Below are 19687 nucleotides of genomic sequence, written 5' to 3'. Positions count from 1 at the left end.
GAAATAATAATCAAAACTTTTATTCCATGAAAAAACAACAATTTATTATATTATGAGAAATTTTTTCAAAGCTTTGTTAAGAGTTTAGAAAAAAAGAGGTTATTTAAAATAAATAAACAATAAAATAATTGAAGTAGACACTTTTTATTGGCTGCAGCTGAAAATTGTTTGTTTTGTCTGCTTTTGAGCGTGTTGTGCTAATCTCCTCAAAAGTGTGACACTTATTTTCGGCTTTCAATTGACATTGACATTACGTCCAATTCTAATATTTAGTTGTCTGAATTAATAAGACTTAGTTTTTTCTAATAATTTTAAAACCTGCATTCATTAAACTAAATGTGTGCTATTTAAAAAAAAACCGCCCTTTAACCCCTTCAGCTCCAAAGGAAAAAAGAAGTATTTCTTTATTATTTTAGTAATCTAATATTATAAAATGAACTTGTATTGTGTTAAATTAATTTAATGATTTTTTTTAAATGATTCTTTATTTGTTGTCAATGACAATAGATTAAATTTAAATTTATCCGATAGTTTTTTTCTTGGTGCCTACGTGACTGCGGGCCCGTAGACTTCATTATTGTTGTTATTGTTATTAATTATTTTTCTCGAGGCATTATCGATAAGCGTTTTCTCTTGCATTATCTTTTGAGCTTATATTATATAATGTTGGCTCTGTTTTAGAGCTTGAGAAGATATCATTAAAGAAATGTTTTTGTTTGTTTCAGCTGCATAATTATCCTGAGTTCTTAGACAGCAAGCTAGTTCATTTCATGCTTGCTCTGTGTCAAAGCTCGCCTTTAGTTTTTCAATTATGAGTTCCACCAGAAGTAAAGTGATTACGCTTTACAAGAATGTAAGTTAGTCATGAATTATCTTTTTTTTTTTTTAAAATTTTCTTAATATTTTTTTTACTCATACTAATTTTTTTACTCATACAACTAAATTAACGTTTTCAATTGAATATGTTAAGTCTTTTTAATTTACGTTTTGATTGTTTTGTTTACGAAAGATAACTAAAAACATTTCTAACTAGTTACTGGTCCGTTTACTACTAATATTTTTTATTTGTATATAAAAGTTAGTAAACTGAATTTAAATAAAAATGAAAATACAGAGAATGCTAATATTCATAATTATGAGGAAATATATTATTCTCTAAATTAGGATATATATTGCTCTCTAAAATAGGCTTTTTACTCTATATATTTGTTGAGTAACGAACTTGATGCCACTAAATAAAGAAGTAGGTTTAATTTATAACAATCAGTTTAATTTTTTTTTTAAAATTCTAGTGTTTTTTTCTGAAGTCTATTGTTGAATTAAAGAATGTTCTGACTGTAAAAAATCAAAATATCTATTACTATGAAGATATATAAATTCGAAAATGTTCTAAACAAAATAAAGCAATATATTTAGTTCTGTTTAATATGAATCATAAACTGAAAATATTTAATCAACATATTACAACTGTTCTATATGCTATAGATATAATAAAATATTTTATAACTTAACTATAATGAATTTGATATTTTTATATATTACTATTTAAGTAAAGGTAAAATCTAAAAGCACTTTAGTGATACTTTTATTTTATCAAATTATAAGAATTGAAATTCAAAACATTTATTTCCTTAAAATATTTGCTGAATTTGATTTTTCAATTGAATATTTAACTCTTTTACTGTGAAGACTCATACGACCTATCACTGAAAATAGGGTTGCGTGTTTATGAAAAACTAGTTTATTTCCAAGCAAATGCGATAAAGTGTCAATAATTGTAGAAGCTGATTTCTAAAAAATTTTCTATTTGCTTCTAAAATTTTCCAAATTTTTGCCAATTCCTGGTTTGACTTACCTTGGTTCAATATTCATAACTAAAGAAGCCAGTCTTTTTCCTTATTTTATATGTTAATAAAAAATTGTTTATGCAGTTTTATATTTCTTAAAATATATATAACAAAGTACTTTTTCTGTTGCCATACCACAGAATCTGAAATTATTTATTTTTTCCTTAATTATTCTAAATGCTTGAATATGTAATATTCCATATTTATTTTAGATTTTGTTTTGCTTTTCGCCCCATATTTTGTGTAACTAGATCCAATGCATTTTTAATTTTACCATAGTATTTATTAATCTCTCGCATTTATTTTCTACTAGCTATATATAAAGTTTATTAAATATTTGCAAATAAGTTAGAGTAATTGTTGATTTGCTTGACTTCTTATGCCAGCAGGAAAGTACATGTCTCAAAATGAAACTCAAGATGTCGATTGAAAAAGTACCTCATTTCAAAATTGTCTTTGATATTATAAGTTATAAAAGAATGGAATGGTATATTGGTAGTGAAAGTTTATAGAATTTTATTCATAATTCTTGTTAAGCTGAATATTGTTGTTAAGCTGAAATAAGTTGAGAAAAACAACGCAATAGAATTAAAATATAATTTTATTGAGTAAGACCGAAGGTCTGGAAAATATGAACTTTACATCTCGAGTGTGCTGTTATAAAAGAAATTTAACCGTGGCTACAAATATCTGGGCAAAATCTAAAGCACAAGTTAATGGATTCTTCATTATTTTTTCATAACATTGCATCACTTGATGCAATAATAAATAACAACTTATTTATACTTTATGCTATACAATTTCTGACAAAAAGCTTTTAAAAAGATTACTGACAAGAAGTAAAATCTATTTTTAGAGATTACTTATTTTTAGATAATGATGTTTAATACTTGGTGGTTTTCGATACTTCATTATTTTTTTATATTACATGTATGTATACAAATGTCTCCTGTACTTAAGCAAAAATGTTTGATACAAATGCTATCTGATGCTAAATGCAAGAGACAAGAATACTAAATACAAGAGTTAGAGGTAGCATAACATAAATAACTTCTTTTTAACAAATAAAAGTTTAACCACCTGTGATCCCTTTGGCATAATTATTACAGGCTTTCTGTGACAAAACTCTCTAGCACTAATATCTTTCTGCAAGATACTTTCAATAATAACTAATATGCATGTTACTAATTTAAAGTAATAAAAATGCTTTGTTTACAAGAAAAAAACATAATTATTTTCATTGAATGTGTAAGCATTTTTTATTCTAATGTTATGAGCGATATTCTCACATTTAGTTGGGGGAGAAAAATACATTAATTATTTCTTTTTTTGCATTTTGTAAATCATTATCACTTTAAAAAAAATAATTGAAAATCATGAAATCCTTAGCAGTAAATACCGAAAAACAGATCGACAATGAAATCATGGGAATCGGACTTTTCAAAAAGGGGTTACTTAAATGCTCGATCGTTTAAAGATTTGATTGTTGTAATAAATAATATCAGATTTTAAAAATTATATGGAAATCAAAAACAATAATTGCCAAAAAACAAAACAAAACAACAATAGAATCGTTGCCTTAAAAAGTAAATGCTTGAATGCATGATTCAAATTTCCCATATCATCTGAAATATATCAGGATAATTAAAACCCATGTGAAAATCAATACCTGCCAAAAATACAGTCGAAACACTACTTGGATTTCCAATACTATCTGTGTAAATTGAACGTGACGCAAACTAATTATTTAAATGCGCGATTCAAATTTTATGTGTAAATTTCTGCAGAAAAGAAAACCAAAATTTTTCTTCCGAAAAGAAAAATCTTTCTACAAGAACTCTGTAACGTTCTACGACAATGTGGCCATGTCGCCGCAATTCTGCCACAGGGCCTGTGATCAAAATAATTTTTTTAAACAGTGTGCAAAAATGCAGTTTCAACCATTGATTTTAATCATTAGATTTGTGGTGTAACTACCACTACAAATATTAAATACCAAATGACAAGACATGTTAACTCGATTCTACCTTGAGGTACCTTTTGATAGATGAAGGTTGACATAGTCGATAAATAATTCCCCACAGATTTAAATCATTGTCTCTCTAAACACAAGTGGTAATGGTTTTTAATGTTTGAATGATCTAGTTTCTCACATGAATATTATTTTATTTTCCTGTGTCTTTCATGTATGCTTTTATTATTTCAGCTTTTATTCCTGGGTAGAGATTATCCGAAAGGGTATGACTATTTTAGAGTTCGACTGAAAGAAGCTTTCTTGAAGAACAAGGATGTGAAAGAAGCAGCTCAAATAGAAATATTGTTGACCAGAGGCCAGTACATCATTAAAGAACTCGAAGCCTTATATATGCTCAAAAAGTACAGAACGCTAAAGAAGCGTTACTATTCTGAACAGTAGCTCATACTTTAGCCGTCCCTATTTTTTCTACCCCATCGTAAATGTGTATTTTATATATTGTGCCAGTGACTATGTGTGATGTTTTCAAATTAATAAAGCATTTTATGAACTTTTTAGAAGTTTGAAAATTACATTTGATTTATCTTTCTTTCATAACTGCAAAATACAAAATTCGAGCCAAATCGGATGAATAGTTCCTGAGAAATTGAATTTTAAATATACGACTTTTTCAAAATTCGATTTTACAAGAATTATTCAACCGATTTCATACAAATTTTATATTTTGTTATGTAAAATTATATACTTTAAAATGTATAAACTGTATACCTTACAATCTAAAACTTTTTTGATTATTTAATAAAATAATAAATATTTACTAAAATGTATTTTTTGCATTTAATTATCTGCTAATAAACCTATTTTTATAATTGTGTGCAAAAATTCATCAATTCGCTTAAAAATTTCTTGAGGTATGGCGAAATATGCAAAAAATAAAACTAACATAAAGGAATTCAAACTTTGTACCGCCTTCCTGACCAAAGAGATTATATATATATATAATCTCTTGAGATTATATTCCCCGATTGCAACTATCCCCTATAATTTGGGGGTCAGAAACTCGAATCCGCTGAAAAAAAAAAAATGCTTATTCAGAGAAAGTATACTTTTGTGTCTGATTTCATAACTTAAAATATAGTCTGCACTAATAAGCATATTTGAGGTCAGCCCCTCGAACCATTGAGTCCCATAACAGAAGATCATCTTATCATTAGATCATAAAGTTATTCATGGAGGTCCGTTTGTTTTCTTACTTTTTTTGCACTGTACAGTTCATGGATTGTTATAAAAAGTAATCAAGATCTCTTCTGATTACATTTATTTGGGCTGTAATTCTGTGTTGTAATTATTTTTATTCGTTAGATTGATTATATGTAATCATGTTAGTTATAATTGTACATTATGAAAACATATAGTCACATTACAATTAAAGGTAATTGAATACTATATGATTATTTGGATTTATTACAATTTTAATCGGTGCCAAACCTTGTTTAGCTGTATCTCAGTAAAAGTCATTTTGAATTTATTAAATAAGAAATAAGGACTGAAACTAATGAATAGTCAAGTCTTCAGTAAAATAATTCTGGCCTATGGTAAGATTTTTTGTCATAATTCAAGAAAATTTTAACTAATTAATAATTAGTTGTTGTTGTTCGTCGTAGGCCATTAAGGCACAGGGAGTGCGATCTATGACCAAGAATTCGACTTCTGCCACACCCGTTTATAGGGTGGACTCTTTCATACATTCATTGCTCCACCCACAGATTGTAATTTTGACCTAAACCAGAGAACGATCAATCTTCAATCCACTACCTCCAGAGGTATAATTTGCTATGGGAACATTTAGGTCTTTGTGACCCGACAGATTTAACGTGTACTAGTCACCATTCACTACCGTCTTCAGCCGGCTGGATTCGAACTCCTGTTCCCGCGAACGCGAGTCCAGTGCCCTACCAACCTGGCAATCTCGGCCCCAATTAATAATTAATCTTTATTTTAAATGAAAAAACCCATGCTCGATCAATGTTAATTTCTCTACTTGCTAGGCATTTTTTACACCAAAAATCACTTTGCAGTGCTATTATAATTCCTAGGGTTGAAAGATCGAACTATTTTGGCATTAAAAAAGAATATCCATGGTCTAAGTATTTATTGCGAATTTCGTTATCAGGCCTTAAACACCTCTGCTTTAAGAATGGTTATTCTGTACTTAATTATCAGATAAAAATAACTAGTTCGGCCATTCTCATTGGACGAAAAGTACTGTATGATCAAAATTTCTCTTATTAAAACCCTGGCTTCCTTCGTCTTAATCAACATAAAATTAATCAAATTCATAAAAGTATTGTTTACCCGTAAGATATTTATCCCTAATTTAAGTGTATTTACCTTCAATGTTATTTTTTTTATGAATTTTTTTCTTATTATTCCAAAGTAAAGGTTTAAAATTGAAAGCAATTTTTCTTTATTATTAAGTAATCCTATGATTTTATCGTATTACACAATATTTTATGAAAAAATGTATTTAAATCGGTATTTAAAAGTTATACGATCATTAGTGAATCGTTACACAATCAACAGCAAATGAGTTTTGTTTACTTTTAAGCTTTGTGTTATGTTGTGATCAGTCAACATAATAAATCATACAAAAATGTAAAATTTCATCATACAAAAATTTCGAGTTTCGCACTGTTACTAGATTATCTCTTGGAGGAAAACTATTTAACGAGTACCTTTAGTAACCAAAAATTAAAAAAGTGTATTTAAAGAAAAATGTTATAGATGAAGTTGCAATAGTAATTGAGCAAAATTTTATAAGCTTAAATTTAATCTCAATAGGATTGGTAACCGAAGTCTAAGAAAACTTGTTTGTTAATAACGTTTAACGAGTTATGTTTGTGCTGTTTCAAGTCCCCCAGTACAGTAACGCCTAGTGTCACGAACCTGATCTAGGCGTTCCGTTCTTGAACCAGGAAACAACAAATATTTCCACTGAATTCTTTTTATATTAATTTAGACATAAAAATTCTCTGTATCGCCAAGAAATTTTTTTAGCAATCATGTGGGTTCGTGAGCGAGTAAGGGGCAGAACCACTTTATCTGTTTCACGAATGCAAATTGGACTAAAATCTTTCGATTGTAACTTATTTTATAAATTCCCGCTTCTACCATCATAAATATTAAGTAACAGTTTGAGGATGTACTAATCATATCAAAAAATTACTGCGATATATTAATAATTTTACAACTTTTCCAATAATGAACTAAGAACGTCTTCTGTTTCTACTGATGTGTTTCTATGGAAACAGTCCAAACGTTGTTCTTGGATAACATAACGAAGAAAGAGTCAAGTTGAAAGAAAGCAGTCACTTGGTTAAATGGATTTCGGGAAATGATTTTACCATATAGATGCATGCAAAATCGAATTGTATTTTATATGACATAAAACTGATGTATATTAATATAAATTTGACGAAAAGAAAATTTTGATTTCTACGCTAATGCCAGTAAGTGATATTTTTTAAAATTATTTTACTTAAAAAGGGTCGATTAATATTGATATGTAAGGTATACCAGTTTTAACTTCTTTTTTAACTATATAATTTTAAATGGCTAAATACAAAATGTAAGTGAAATCTGTTGAATAGTTTCTGAGTTATGAAATTTCAAATTCGACATAGTTCTTAAAATTCTAATTCTCAAGAACTATTTGACTAATTTTGTTTAAATTTTGTATTTTATCATTTAAAATGATGTAAAATTTGTATACTTTACATTTCAAAACATTTCAATCCCCCACCAAAAAAAAAAAAAAAAATCTATTAAAAGTTATTTTTTACATGGAGTTTTCATCATTTCACATTTTCTTTGGAAATACATAATAGAGTGCCAATTTTTTTTTGATTTGACGTATGATGAAATAAGAAAAAAATGAAATTAGTAATTAGTAGCCAAAATGTTTGACTATTTTCCCAGCTAAATTATCGGGACCATATATTTTATAGTGTGGCTACCTGCCATATTTTGAAAGTCAAAACGCAAATCCGCCGATAAAAAAAAATATGCTTCGAAGAAAGTACATTTTTGAGCTTGATTCTGTAACTTAATTAATAGTTAGCACTAATTAATTTGATCCACTATAATGGAGTTCGTGAATATTCGATCATTGGAACAAAAGTTATTCAGGGTGATGTATTTTTTATTTTGCTCACTGTACTCTGAAAGAAGTTGTAGGAAATCCGCAAAAAAAGTTGAGTAGGTAAGTTCATAATTTTTAATGTGAATATGGGGGCGACAGCGACCTGACTTTTAGGGGAGGGGAATTAAATAACACAGTCATAATAGTTATTTAAACGTGATTATCCGATAGAACGAGAAGATCTGATCCTAGAAGGTGAAGATCCGATCATCAGATTAAAATTTATTTAGGGTCTATTAATTTTTATTGCTCTCGGTACATTTTAAGAGTCTTGTGTAAGTATTGTTGATACAAGCAAATTGATTTTGTATTTTAGCCGAGAAGAAAATCTTTGCAAAAAAGATTGAAACCAACGAGGACTGGTACAAAGAAAGAAAGAAATGACTCGATTGGTAATTTTCTTTTGTAAAATTATTTTATCTTTTCAACCATAGTTTTTTGCAAATGCGCTTTAATAAATAAAACTCTATTTTGTCATTTCCATAGCATCTAAGTCTTAATTTGAAGTCTTTGGAATCAAATCAAGACAAATCCTTTTCCGAAATTTTACAAGAAAAATGAAACTGCACAGTGTGTCTCGTAATGTTCTCTCCTCATATATATCCTACTTTTGAATCCTCGTAAGAAATTAAGTAAAAAACAAATACATTCATGGTAATTTATTGCAAAATATAATAGAAGCCAGGGAAAAGAAAATTCGGTATCAAAAACTGAGGAATCTTATGAGAGTAAGAAAAAAATGAAAAACCAGTTTGACTGAATAATGAAACTTTGAGGCGTTTCTTTTAATCGTTTTTCAACTCTGTTTTATCCGGTTTATCCGGTAATCTTGTTTACCCGGTTATCCTGCTTTATCCGGTAATAAAAAAAGTTTTGATGCCTTTCTTAATGGCGATTCGTTATATTTCGATATGATTATTTTTTTTCTCTCTCATACACATACTTTAGATCCTTAATGTGTGCATTTCTGCTTCTATTTTGACAAGGAATCTAAAAAAATATATTAAGAGAGATTATTAAAGAACATCGTATTGATTACTTTTAGAAATGAAAGCAAATAGTTGTATACTCGTATTAAATGGTAGTTGAATTGTATTTTATATAATTTTAAGAAAATTATCAATATTTCACTAAATAATAATCACTTTTTAAAAATAAAAAACGTATGTCAGAATTTCAAATATTTTTTTTCTTAAATGGAAGGAGCAGTGCTTTCAAGGAAATATAAAGTGGTAGTAGTAAATACATTACGTCACTTTTATTTTAAAAAAAGTAAGCTATTTGTGACTACCACTACTTATTAACTCAATTGCATCATTTGGCGAGTGAAACTCGCCAAGCATTACTTTCGAGTTAAAAGAAAGTGGTGGTCAAATTATTCTGCTGTCAGGTAGAGAAAATGTATTGATAACTACCACATCTTATAAATGGCTAAACATTAATGAAGGTATCAGTTTAGATTTGGTAACTTATCAAATAGGGAAATTTCCTGGCACTCCTAATCAAAAACATACAGCCTGTTTTCAACTTGGCCGTTTAATTAGTTCGAAATTTAAGTAAATTGAATTTCAATCGGTTAACAGTTAAATTACGTGCACTGTAAAAACTTGAGGTGTATTTGGTGTAAAAAATTTTGGTCCCACCATTTTTGGTGTTGAAGTAAACAAAAACTTTTTACAGAGCATGTAGTCAGAAAAAGACTTATTCTCGATTGTGAGCTTAATTAATTTGTTCCATCTCATAGGCAATGGTTTGTTTCACAATAAAATATTTAGATGTATAATCGTCACTATTTTTGGTTTCGAGGTTAACTAAAATTTTTTACAAAGCATTTAGTCCCATTTGTTACTTATTTTTTTTCTCTTTTATAGTTTTATTTATTTATTTATTCATTTTTTTATTTGCTTGTTTATTGACAACGCATATTTTCATGTGCATTCGAATCAATTTAATAGCTACATTACAAACACATTACGCTGAAAAAAATCAAATACATTTTTGCACTATTTTTTCAAACGTTTGCTATTTTGTCTAATTTTATATAATATTTTGCACGACAACTATAGTTCTGTGCTTAAAAACGTATTTAGTTTACTCAAAAATGGTTTCAACTATACATCATACTTACCAAATTTTCAAAAAAGTGTTCTCCTAGTAGTAGGAAAAAGCCAATTAAATTGAGATGTTAAGCTGGGGTTTCGTTACAATTCAATCAACACTTATGAACACTTTTAGAGAGCTAGCAAGCTTATCATGAATCTGTTTAAGTTAAAATTAGATTAGCTTGGCTTTCCAAGAACGCTTGCTGGCATGGCAAGTAGGTAATGGAAATAACAACAACAGTCAAAATCATCTAAAAAAAGTCAAAATAATTCAGAAATCATTCAAATTTCCAAATTTTTTTAAACCGCATTTATTTAAGGAAGAATAAAATGTGATTATTTAAATTTTGCCGTCATATTAAATATACAAATAAAATAATCCGGAAGAGTTGGAAGATATGATACCCAACAGTTTTTAACTATGTATCAGGGATACCAACTACTATGTTTTCTGCAAAAGTTTTAATAAATTGGTAGTGGATGAAATGGTAAAACTTGTAGAATAAGAATAACTACTCCTCTTTTGAAAAGTACAATCATCCCTAAATGATTATGAAGTTACATTTAATATCATACTTTCAATTTTCGATAGGTTGTGGTGGAAAAATTACTTAAAATTTAAAATATTAAACTAAAAATACTTAAATTTCATCAATACTAGAAAATATTTTTTTAAAAAGCGGAGCAAGTTGGCATCTTTGGTTTATATGTATAGTTCAGAGATCACTGAAAGATCAGAGACGCACATATCTATAATAATTATGTTAATAAACAGTGATAGAGCCGTGACGGCTTAGGGGATGGAGCATTCGCCTTCCAGTGAGGTGAACCGGGTTCGAATCCCAGCGATGGCTGGTCGATACGAATTCCGCATCCGACTTGCATCGACTACAGTGCTGACGTGAAATATCCTGAGGGGTAGATGAATCATGGCTTAGAGTCACCTTGCCACCAGGCTAAGCGTGGGAAGTTTTTGTGGTTTTCCTGTCCATGTAACGCAAATGCGGGTTTGTTCCATCAAAAAGTCTTCCACGAAGGTAAATTTCTTTAGGAGTGATCCAGGAGTTCCCTTGTCTTCTCGATTGGGTTCAAAACAAGGCTACTGAGTTGAACATTAGTAGTCTCAAACCAAAAATTGGGTCAGCTGTTCAACGTCTGTTATAAAAAAATAAACTGTGGTAGTTATGAGTAGTTATTTACACCTAATAAGAAAAAAATTGCCACAATAAAATGTTTTCTTACTAGTATTTTACTGTTTCTAAAAATTAGCAGCCCAGAGAGAAAATCATTTCTGTTTTAATATCTTCATTTGGATTGACCAAGGAGATTAAAGAACATGTATGCAACTTTCAAAAACTGAAAGAATAAGATCATTTCGAAAAAAATGAATGTATTAGTTTTAAAAACTAACTGCTTCAATTATTAACTCGATAATTTCTTTTCCTTGGTGAATTTCAATTAATAATTAGATTTAATGTTTTATAGATGATTCGCTTACAGAAAAAAGATTACCTGCGGAGTTGCAGAAATTTGAAGAAGCTGAGACTATTACAGAAACTCAAAAATTTAAAGAGGTTTGTATTTTCTTTTCTATACTTGAACTTTGATTTTTTTAATAACTTATATACTGTATTCTGAAATGTTGGGTACTTCTATAGATAAATGCCACAAAAGAAGCTGAGTATAGAGAGCTTTGTGCGAGATTCTCAGATTTAAATAATTTGATTCTGGCAGAAAAATGTTCGAAATGGGAAGAAAAAAGTGTGAGTAAAACTCTATAGTTTAAGTTGCTTACACTAAAAATGAGTAGTAATATTTTTTTAAGTAATACTTATCGTATTATCAGTAATGATTTCTAATACATAGAATTAGATTCTTGGGCCAAAAATGAAATTTGACGCATAATTTTCACGAAACATAATTTTCATACTTTTTTCATTTTTCTATAATTTAGGTCAAAATAAAAGAAAAATATTTTAATTTAAAATTATTTTAAGGTTGAAAAGTTTAAAACCATTTAAAAATAGGTATGTTTATTCAGAAAAAAAACTGCGACTTTCTGTTTGATTTCGTGACTTAAGATATCATCTACACTGATAATAATTAGTATATTAAAGGAGTATTCCTTGAATTGCCTGTTTAGTATTATAAAAATGCGATCACTTAGAACAAAAGTTATTCAGATGTTTAACTTTAATTCCCACTCAATACATTTTGCAGGTTCTGAAATAGACATAGATAAAATAAGACTAAGTTATGCATGAGAATTATTTAAGTAAAATTGATCATACTTTTTTTATTACTTACAGTGACTTTAAACTGTGACTTTCTGTTTGATTTCGTGACTTAAAATGTCATCTACACTAATTATAATTAGTATATTAAAGGAGTTTTCCTTGAATTGCCTGTTTAGTATTATAAAAATGCGATCACTTAGAGCAAAAATTATTCAGATGTTTAACTTTAATTCCCACTCAATAGATTTTGCAGGTTCTGAATTAGACATAGATAAAATAAGACTAAGATATGCATGAGAATTATTTAAGTAAAATTGATTATACTTTTTTTTATTACTTACAGTGACTTTAAACTGTGACTTTCTGTTTGATTTCGTGACTTAAAATGTCATCTACACTAATTACAATTAGTATATTAAAGGAGCTTTCCTTGAACTGCCTGTTTAGTATTATAAAAATACGATCACTTAGAGCAGAAATTATTCAGATGTTTAACTTTAATTCCCACTCAATACATTTCGCAGGTTCTGAATTAGACATAGATAAAATAAGACTGAGTTATGCATGAAAATTATTTAAGTAAAATTGATCATACTTTTTTTACTTACAGTGGGATAATTATCTGTATAAAGGTAGAGACATAAATCCTTTAATTTTGCCTGAAGTAAATGCATATTTAACAGAGTGTGATGAAGATGATGTGTATGACATTTTACATGTATTCACAGAGTGCCAAAAGAGTCAGCAGGTAAATTCTAGTAAAATAATCAGTTTTTTTAATGTAAAAAAGTGTAATATGGCGTTTTTTACTGATCACTCATTAATACAAAGTATGCTGAAAATTTACTTTTTAATTTATAAATTTTTATTACTAGTTTTTGGTAATCTCAGTGTCTGTTTTAAAACTTATTAAACATCATTTATTTAGTACCATACATTAAATAAATTTATTTATTTTGTTTGTTCAGATGTGTGAAGACATAAAGTCAGCTCTCCTTGAATGCCCTGAAGTATCTCATAAATTAACTCGTTCTTGGATGGAGGTCAGATGCAAATAATGATGCACTTCTATGCACTCGCACTTTAACTACACAACATTTGCATTGAATTATGCAAATCACATTTTATCAAAACAGTTCACTTTTTAAACTTAAAAGTTAACATTTCTTCTACTCATAAGGAGCATTGAAAATTTTATATGCTGAAACGGTTACCATGTTTCAAGTCATTGTGTTCGTAATTTTCAAATGTGTGACGCCGATGTAAAGAGAATCTCTAAAAATAGGTTTAATTCTGCACTTATTTCAAGGTTGTGGTATAAAAGGATTACTGATTATATTAATGATTTTTATTATTGAGAAAATGATTAAATAATATTATAATTTAATCGTTAAATGCTAGGAAATATCTAATGCATATTTCAGCGCGAATAGTATATTATTTAAAATCAGCTAAGCGATGTTAAAACACCTCATTAACATATTTTTCGTTCGATTTTGTAATTTCAGTTTCATACCTTACGGGTTACACACGAACGAACTTGGAAGTGTTGAATGGATATTTTGTTTACGTTATATCTATCTTTCTAAATTTTGCTTGAATTGGTTCACAAGTTTCGGAGTTATTGACGAAAGATGAAAAGTATCTTAATTTTGAACACCAGTGTATGTTTAAAAATTATTTGTAATCGAGGCATTCAGAAATAATATTACTTCGTTTGGAAAAGAACTGCTTACAAGGGGAAATACTACATTGTTTAGGTGAAATTTATTCTCACACAACTCCTGTTGCTTAGAAACCATGGCGAAATTAGCTATCGATCAAGAAAAATAAAAGAAGTTCTTAAAATTTTTATTGATGAATTGTTAGAAGAAATCAAATTTGATAATAAAATAAGATTTTTTTTCTCGAGAAATTTCAATTTTTTCAAAAATGTAACTTATAATCGATTTTCACTAATTTTCTACTATTATTTCTGCAACAAATAACAAATAGAACAGAACGGTATACTACAAAAGAACAAAACGATATTTCATTTTTATAAATTTTATAACAAATAAAATGTTCTTTGCTTGGACATGCTTCAAATGGGTTTAATTTATGCGTTATTGAGAGAAGGGAATCATATAAGATTGCGTTACAATCTTACAGTTAGTAGAGCAGACGAGAGTTAGCTAGTAGAGCAAAGTTTATTAATTACGCAAATAAATATACAAATAAAACACTTAATTTGGTGTATCACATTCTTCTATCAGGAATCTGTCTTCCTTAGAAAAAAATCATGAGTCCTCTTGACGGGATGGTTTTGGGGTTAGAAGACTCGACCTTTCATTTAAGCTGCCAGATCTGTGGTGAATTCATATTCTGCTCCTGACTTGCTCTCGGCCACAATGCTGACAATGATATCTCTAGTTAAGACGTATCATGAGTCTTAGTCAATTCCAAGCCGTTGGGCTCACGTAGAAAATTTTCGCTGTTTTCCTACGGCGTAAAGCAAGTTTCTTCAAAATGTCTTCCACGAAAACGAGGTCCTAAAGCTACAAGAATTTCTTTGTCTTTCGGGTCGGGTTTGGAACTAAATGGCGTGGAGTTTGATATTGGCAGGATCCAATCTGTTATGGTTTGATTGTTGAGCGTCGGTAATAAAGTAAGGAATCATAACATTGATGCAGTTTTTTAAAAAATGGGATTGTTAATACTTTTATTTTCTTTTGCAGTCAAGCTAATGTATTTTCAGCAAATTTTTTTTTTAATTAATTTACTTTGCTAGTTAATTATTAAGTTACGCTGATTGAGAACCAATTACGTTTCCTAAATGCATGACGAAATCTTATAAAAAATTTATATAATATCATGAAACTTTTTGTAATCATTTATGTAATTCATTACTATTCTCATAAAAGCTGATTTTCTACATTTTTTATTGTAGAGCATAAGAAATCTACATGGTATGATGAGAAAAAAAATTGAAATCGCAACTTTCCTCATTTTAAGGGTTTGTAAAATTTTTAAGTTAGTTTCTAAAATCAACCTTTCACCTAAACTTTATTCCAAAATTGACACCTGCACAAAATTGAGTATTAAAATTAAAACTTTAAAATCTATGTTTTTATAGGAAACTAAAATGGAGATAATTCTTTTTCTTTTTTGTTGTTGTCAGATGTACGAGGTTGGATGTTTTACTTGTTATATACTGTTATCACTACTAAAAATTTCTCCAACCTACGTCTTTTGCGTGTGCTCCATGTTTGCGTTTTAATCCTTTTTTTTTTACCTGCCACATAATGTCCACAAAGCGTCAATTCGCACCAAACCAATAATGATGTGCGATCTCCAGATTTTACACCAGGTGACGCTGTAAATAGTCTCATCGTGTAGCGCATAAACACTTTAATACACCTAATCATCAATTTTACACACTTGTCAACTTCTTTCGCTTAAGGTGGGAGATTTTTTGCGAGTTTTTAAAGTGGTTGTAAATTTTATACTTTACAATTTCATTTCTGATCTAATGAAATTTATTAACTATGATTTTGGACAGCCACTATAAGTAAGCAAATATCTAAGACCTGGTATTACTCAACAAATTGATGAGTGCAAAGTGAGCCTAAAGCGAACCAGTAGAGTTTAATCCAGCAAAGAAAGTCGAGCGAATGAGAAACGGAGAAATAAGGAAAAAGTCAACTTATCATTAAAAAAAAAATAAATGAATTAAAAAAAATCCTAACTTATTTAAAACGCTTTCTATCATAGTGAACCAAAGAATCGAAATGATACGTCAGTTAGGAATTCTCGCCAACAGACATACGCTCATATTTCATTCGCTCTAACTTTTCTCATATATGAAAATTGAGTTCTTTCGCTAAATTTTCTCTCCATCCGCCAACTTGGCGCTGTTGAATAATAATCATGCAGATAAATTTTAAGCTGCTGGTAAAATAAAAAAAATGTAACCTTAATTGTTACTTGGTAAAACTTTTTATATTGTTACTAGGACTTATAAGAGGACTTTCGGGCTGGCATCTATGATTTTATAAGCATAGTTGCAACCGAACGATATTTAAGGTAGGGATTACTGACCTTAATAACAGGTCCTAATTACGGACCTGTTTATACACGTACTAGTAATTAGGACCACCCTCTATAAAAACTTCCAGCGAATCAGCACTTATGAATTCTAGGAAATAGTTTTAAAAATGCATATAAACATCAAGAAACTGTTTACGAAACTGTCTTTTTTATTGAAAATAATCTAAATTTTATAAGACTTAAATGAATTAATTAATGTTCTATACTGCTGTGTTTTTTCACCAGGAAAGCGGGCCTCAGATTGGCGTGAAGTATTAATCTAGTTCGGCGTTTCAGATAAGGTCAACATTTTATGTGATGTGGAAGAGGGAGAAAATGTTATCCTTTTGGCAATTTCTGATTACAGTTTTTATTTCAATAGGGATAAATCATGGATAGAAGTTTACAGTAATTTTTAGCTACATCATTCGGCCCACGTGGGGGCAAAGATCAGGGTTAATACCCCTCGTCCAATCCACGTGCTCTAAGTACCAGATGATGCAACGATCAGAAAATTAAATGAAAGGATACCACAGAAAAAATGCCAGTGGCCGTAAACCAGTTACACAAATAATATTCTTTAAAAATAGTTTATCTTCATCAAAATTAAATATAATATTCAAAGAAAGACGATAAAAAATAAAACACCTACAAGCCGTGAAAGTTAGCGCAGCAACTAGGCTAAATTGGCCAGTGAATTAGGGGAATCTAGGAATCGAGGCACCGAGTAAAATTAAAATAAAATAAGGCGTTGATCGAAAGGTTATGAATGGAGTTAATGTTTCATGCGCAATAGCAGATCATAACAACAACATAGCAAGAGTAATAACAGATCATAGCAACAGTAAATCATAATTGTACTGTTCTAAAACTTCAAAGAGAAGAGTGTTTTCAAAAAGTACTTAACATGTTGCTACATTTAATCCTGCCTTTCATAATGTTGTCAATTTTTAGAGTCCTCAACAATACCTCAGTGACGAATCCTTCAACATGGAATTCAACGTAGCAGATGATATTGGAGAGGGATTGGAGCCTCCGATAACTTTGTGCTTGTGGGGAAATTTATCAAAAAATATTCGGCATAAAGGAATAAACGTACCCGAAATCGGATTTAGCTTCGAACTGCCACCGGAATTGCTAAAGATCAACTGTGCTGTTAGAATTCTCCATACATTATTTGATAATATATCGTCAGCATTTTGTGAATCAGCTCTAAAGCAAAAGTGGAATTTAGGAAAATATTCAGAGGAAGGTATGTAAATTAGAGCATTTGTACGCATTATTATTACAATTTTGTACAGCAAACTTGCATTTTTGAGGTATTTTACTTGTTTATATTTTAGTTGTTTTGATACATTTTAGTTTTGACATAAATTTAGTTTTGATATATTTAGTTGTTATGATATATTTATGATTTAATAGTAAATGAATTTCCTTAAAGTAAACTAACAGATTCTAAACCATCTAAGTTCATAGGAAAGAACATGTTAAATATCGATTTGAAGCACGATAATTTGTTTTGGCTTAAGAACGTGCTAAGTAGTCTTCTAGAAACAGTAAAATGTTCTGTTTTTCTTTTTTTTTTCTTCAAAGAACATGTAAAGTGACAAGTGATATTAATAATATAATAATAAATATGACCCTTTTTATGGCCTTGTAATTTCGTCATTAGAAATTTAGCGAATAACAGTGAGGAATATGGAGTATTTATAACCGTTGTAGCAATGGTAGTTAGGTTAAGTTTTATACATCTTTAAACAGTACCTTCTATGTTGTTCTATTCTAGAGCTTTGTCAAAAAAAATTCATTTGTAATTTAATTGTTAAATATTTGAGAAATTACTCCAAAAATGTGATAAATATTTTTGGAGTAATTATTTTAGTTAGCATATTTTTCAATTCATAAAAATATGCTAAAAATTAGAATTATTCCTTGATTTTCACATAAATTGAAAAAAATCTTGCCACATTGGCGATTTCGTAAAAATATTAATTTTTTAAAAAATATATAAGTTATTTTACAATTTTGAAGTCCAGATAATTCTTTTCCATAAGATAATATACATAGCTTAAAACTGAAGCTATTTTTTAGTTTAAGGCACTCTGATTTCGCCGAAATAACTTCGAAGAGAGCACTTTTAATATGTTTTTGCATTAATTTTTTTTGTTAAGATTTTCAGTTTCATATATTTTCTAAAACATGTACAAGCAAATTGATTTACTGATTTCAGTGCATTATGGCATGAAATTGATTGATGAAATTTATCCGGAAAAAGATTCGCTGGATGAATACGCTGATTCTCAAGTAAATAATAGTTTTCTGAACTTTTTTAGCTTTTTAAAAATGTATGATTTTGATAAAATTTGCATGAGCCACGATAACCACAATGGTTGGTCCCGTCTATGTTCTCAGACACACTACAAATTAATTACTACATTAATTACTACATTGTTAATTACAAATTACACACTTCAAAATTTTTCCTACATTTTCAAATCATGTTCTGCTTCAGTTCAATATAAAATTATTTTTTGTCAATTACAATTACTGTTTTACAATTTTTATTATTCATGAAACATCATTTCTTTTTTACAGTTTTCATTATTAATAAAAAAATCCCTTCTTTTTTATAGTTTTTATCATTCATAAAATGTTATTTCCTTTTCACAGTTTTTATAATACATAAAAATTAATTTCTTTTTCACAGTTTTTATCATTCAAGAAAAATCATTCCTTTTTTTTAAATCATTTTTTCATTATTCATAAAAAATATGACCTAATTTCAAACATTTTTCTCTCAATATTTTGCAGTGGAGTGTGACAGTCTAAACTAATGCATCGTGGTTTCGTCAATATTTTATTTCAAATATTCATTCAACTGCTTTTATTGTATCTTAATTTTAATTTTTGTCCCCAGCTTTCTCCCAAAGTGCTTGCTGAAATTTTCAAACAAATATTTTCCTCGGATGCTTCAGCAAAAAAGTCAGAAACAGGGAAAAGTTCACCAGCAATGATATTCAGTAAGTGTCATTTCCAGAGTAGTTGAATACTTTATAATTTGAATTAAACCATATTAAATACACCAAAAAAGTAAAAAGTGGCAAACCTTTAAAAAATGTCAAAGTGGTTTTGCGATATTTCAAAGCACATATGTGCAAAAGTCGTAAATTTATTAAAGTTCTAAATATTTTGCTGTGATAACTGGTTTTAAGAAGTGATTTCAGGCTCAAATATATCTTTTACTCCATCTGAAGACA

At 28.9% G+C, this 19687-nt stretch overlaps 2 protein-coding genes across 2 annotated transcripts in view; both read left to right on the top strand.

Annotated features, from left to right (window-relative positions):
* The first annotated feature begins 162 nt into the window (after nucleotides 1-162).
* On the top strand, nucleotides 163-4394 carry LOC107443120 (electron transfer flavoprotein regulatory factor orsai). Its single transcript, XM_016056891.3, has 3 exons — nucleotides 163-396; nucleotides 726-853; nucleotides 4054-4394. The coding sequence occupies exons 2-3, from the start codon at nucleotides 812-814 to the stop codon at nucleotides 4261-4263; spliced, it is 252 nt and encodes an 83-aa protein (XP_015912377.1). The 5' UTR covers nucleotides 163-396; nucleotides 726-811; the 3' UTR covers nucleotides 4264-4394.
* Nucleotides 4395-7325: 2931 nt separating this feature from the next.
* LOC122269663 (dynein axonemal intermediate chain 7) overlaps nucleotides 7326-19687 on the top strand; it is a 30369-nt gene continuing 18007 nt past the window's right edge. The window contains exons 1-10 of the mRNA XM_071183923.1: nucleotides 7326-7331; nucleotides 8340-8415; nucleotides 11611-11699; nucleotides 11784-11888; nucleotides 12973-13110; nucleotides 13331-13405; nucleotides 15292-15357; nucleotides 17385-17682; nucleotides 18625-18734; nucleotides 19348-19450. Coding sequence (XP_071040024.1) covers nucleotides 7326-7331; nucleotides 8340-8415; nucleotides 11611-11699; nucleotides 11784-11888; nucleotides 12973-13110; nucleotides 13331-13405; nucleotides 15292-15357; nucleotides 17385-17682; nucleotides 18625-18734; nucleotides 19348-19450 — 1066 coding nt within the window. The remainder of the gene's footprint in view (nucleotides 7332-8339; nucleotides 8416-11610; nucleotides 11700-11783; nucleotides 11889-12972; nucleotides 13111-13330; nucleotides 13406-15291; nucleotides 15358-17384; nucleotides 17683-18624; nucleotides 18735-19347; nucleotides 19451-19687) is intronic.

This window comes from Parasteatoda tepidariorum, chromosome 8 (genome assembly GCF_043381705.1).
Source record: "Parasteatoda tepidariorum isolate YZ-2023 chromosome 8, CAS_Ptep_4.0, whole genome shotgun sequence".
Lineage (NCBI taxonomy): Eukaryota > Metazoa > Arthropoda > Arachnida > Araneae > Theridiidae > Parasteatoda > Parasteatoda tepidariorum.
The sequence above is the reverse complement of the archived record's forward strand: the minus strand, read 5'-3'. Positions and strand labels throughout refer to the sequence as shown.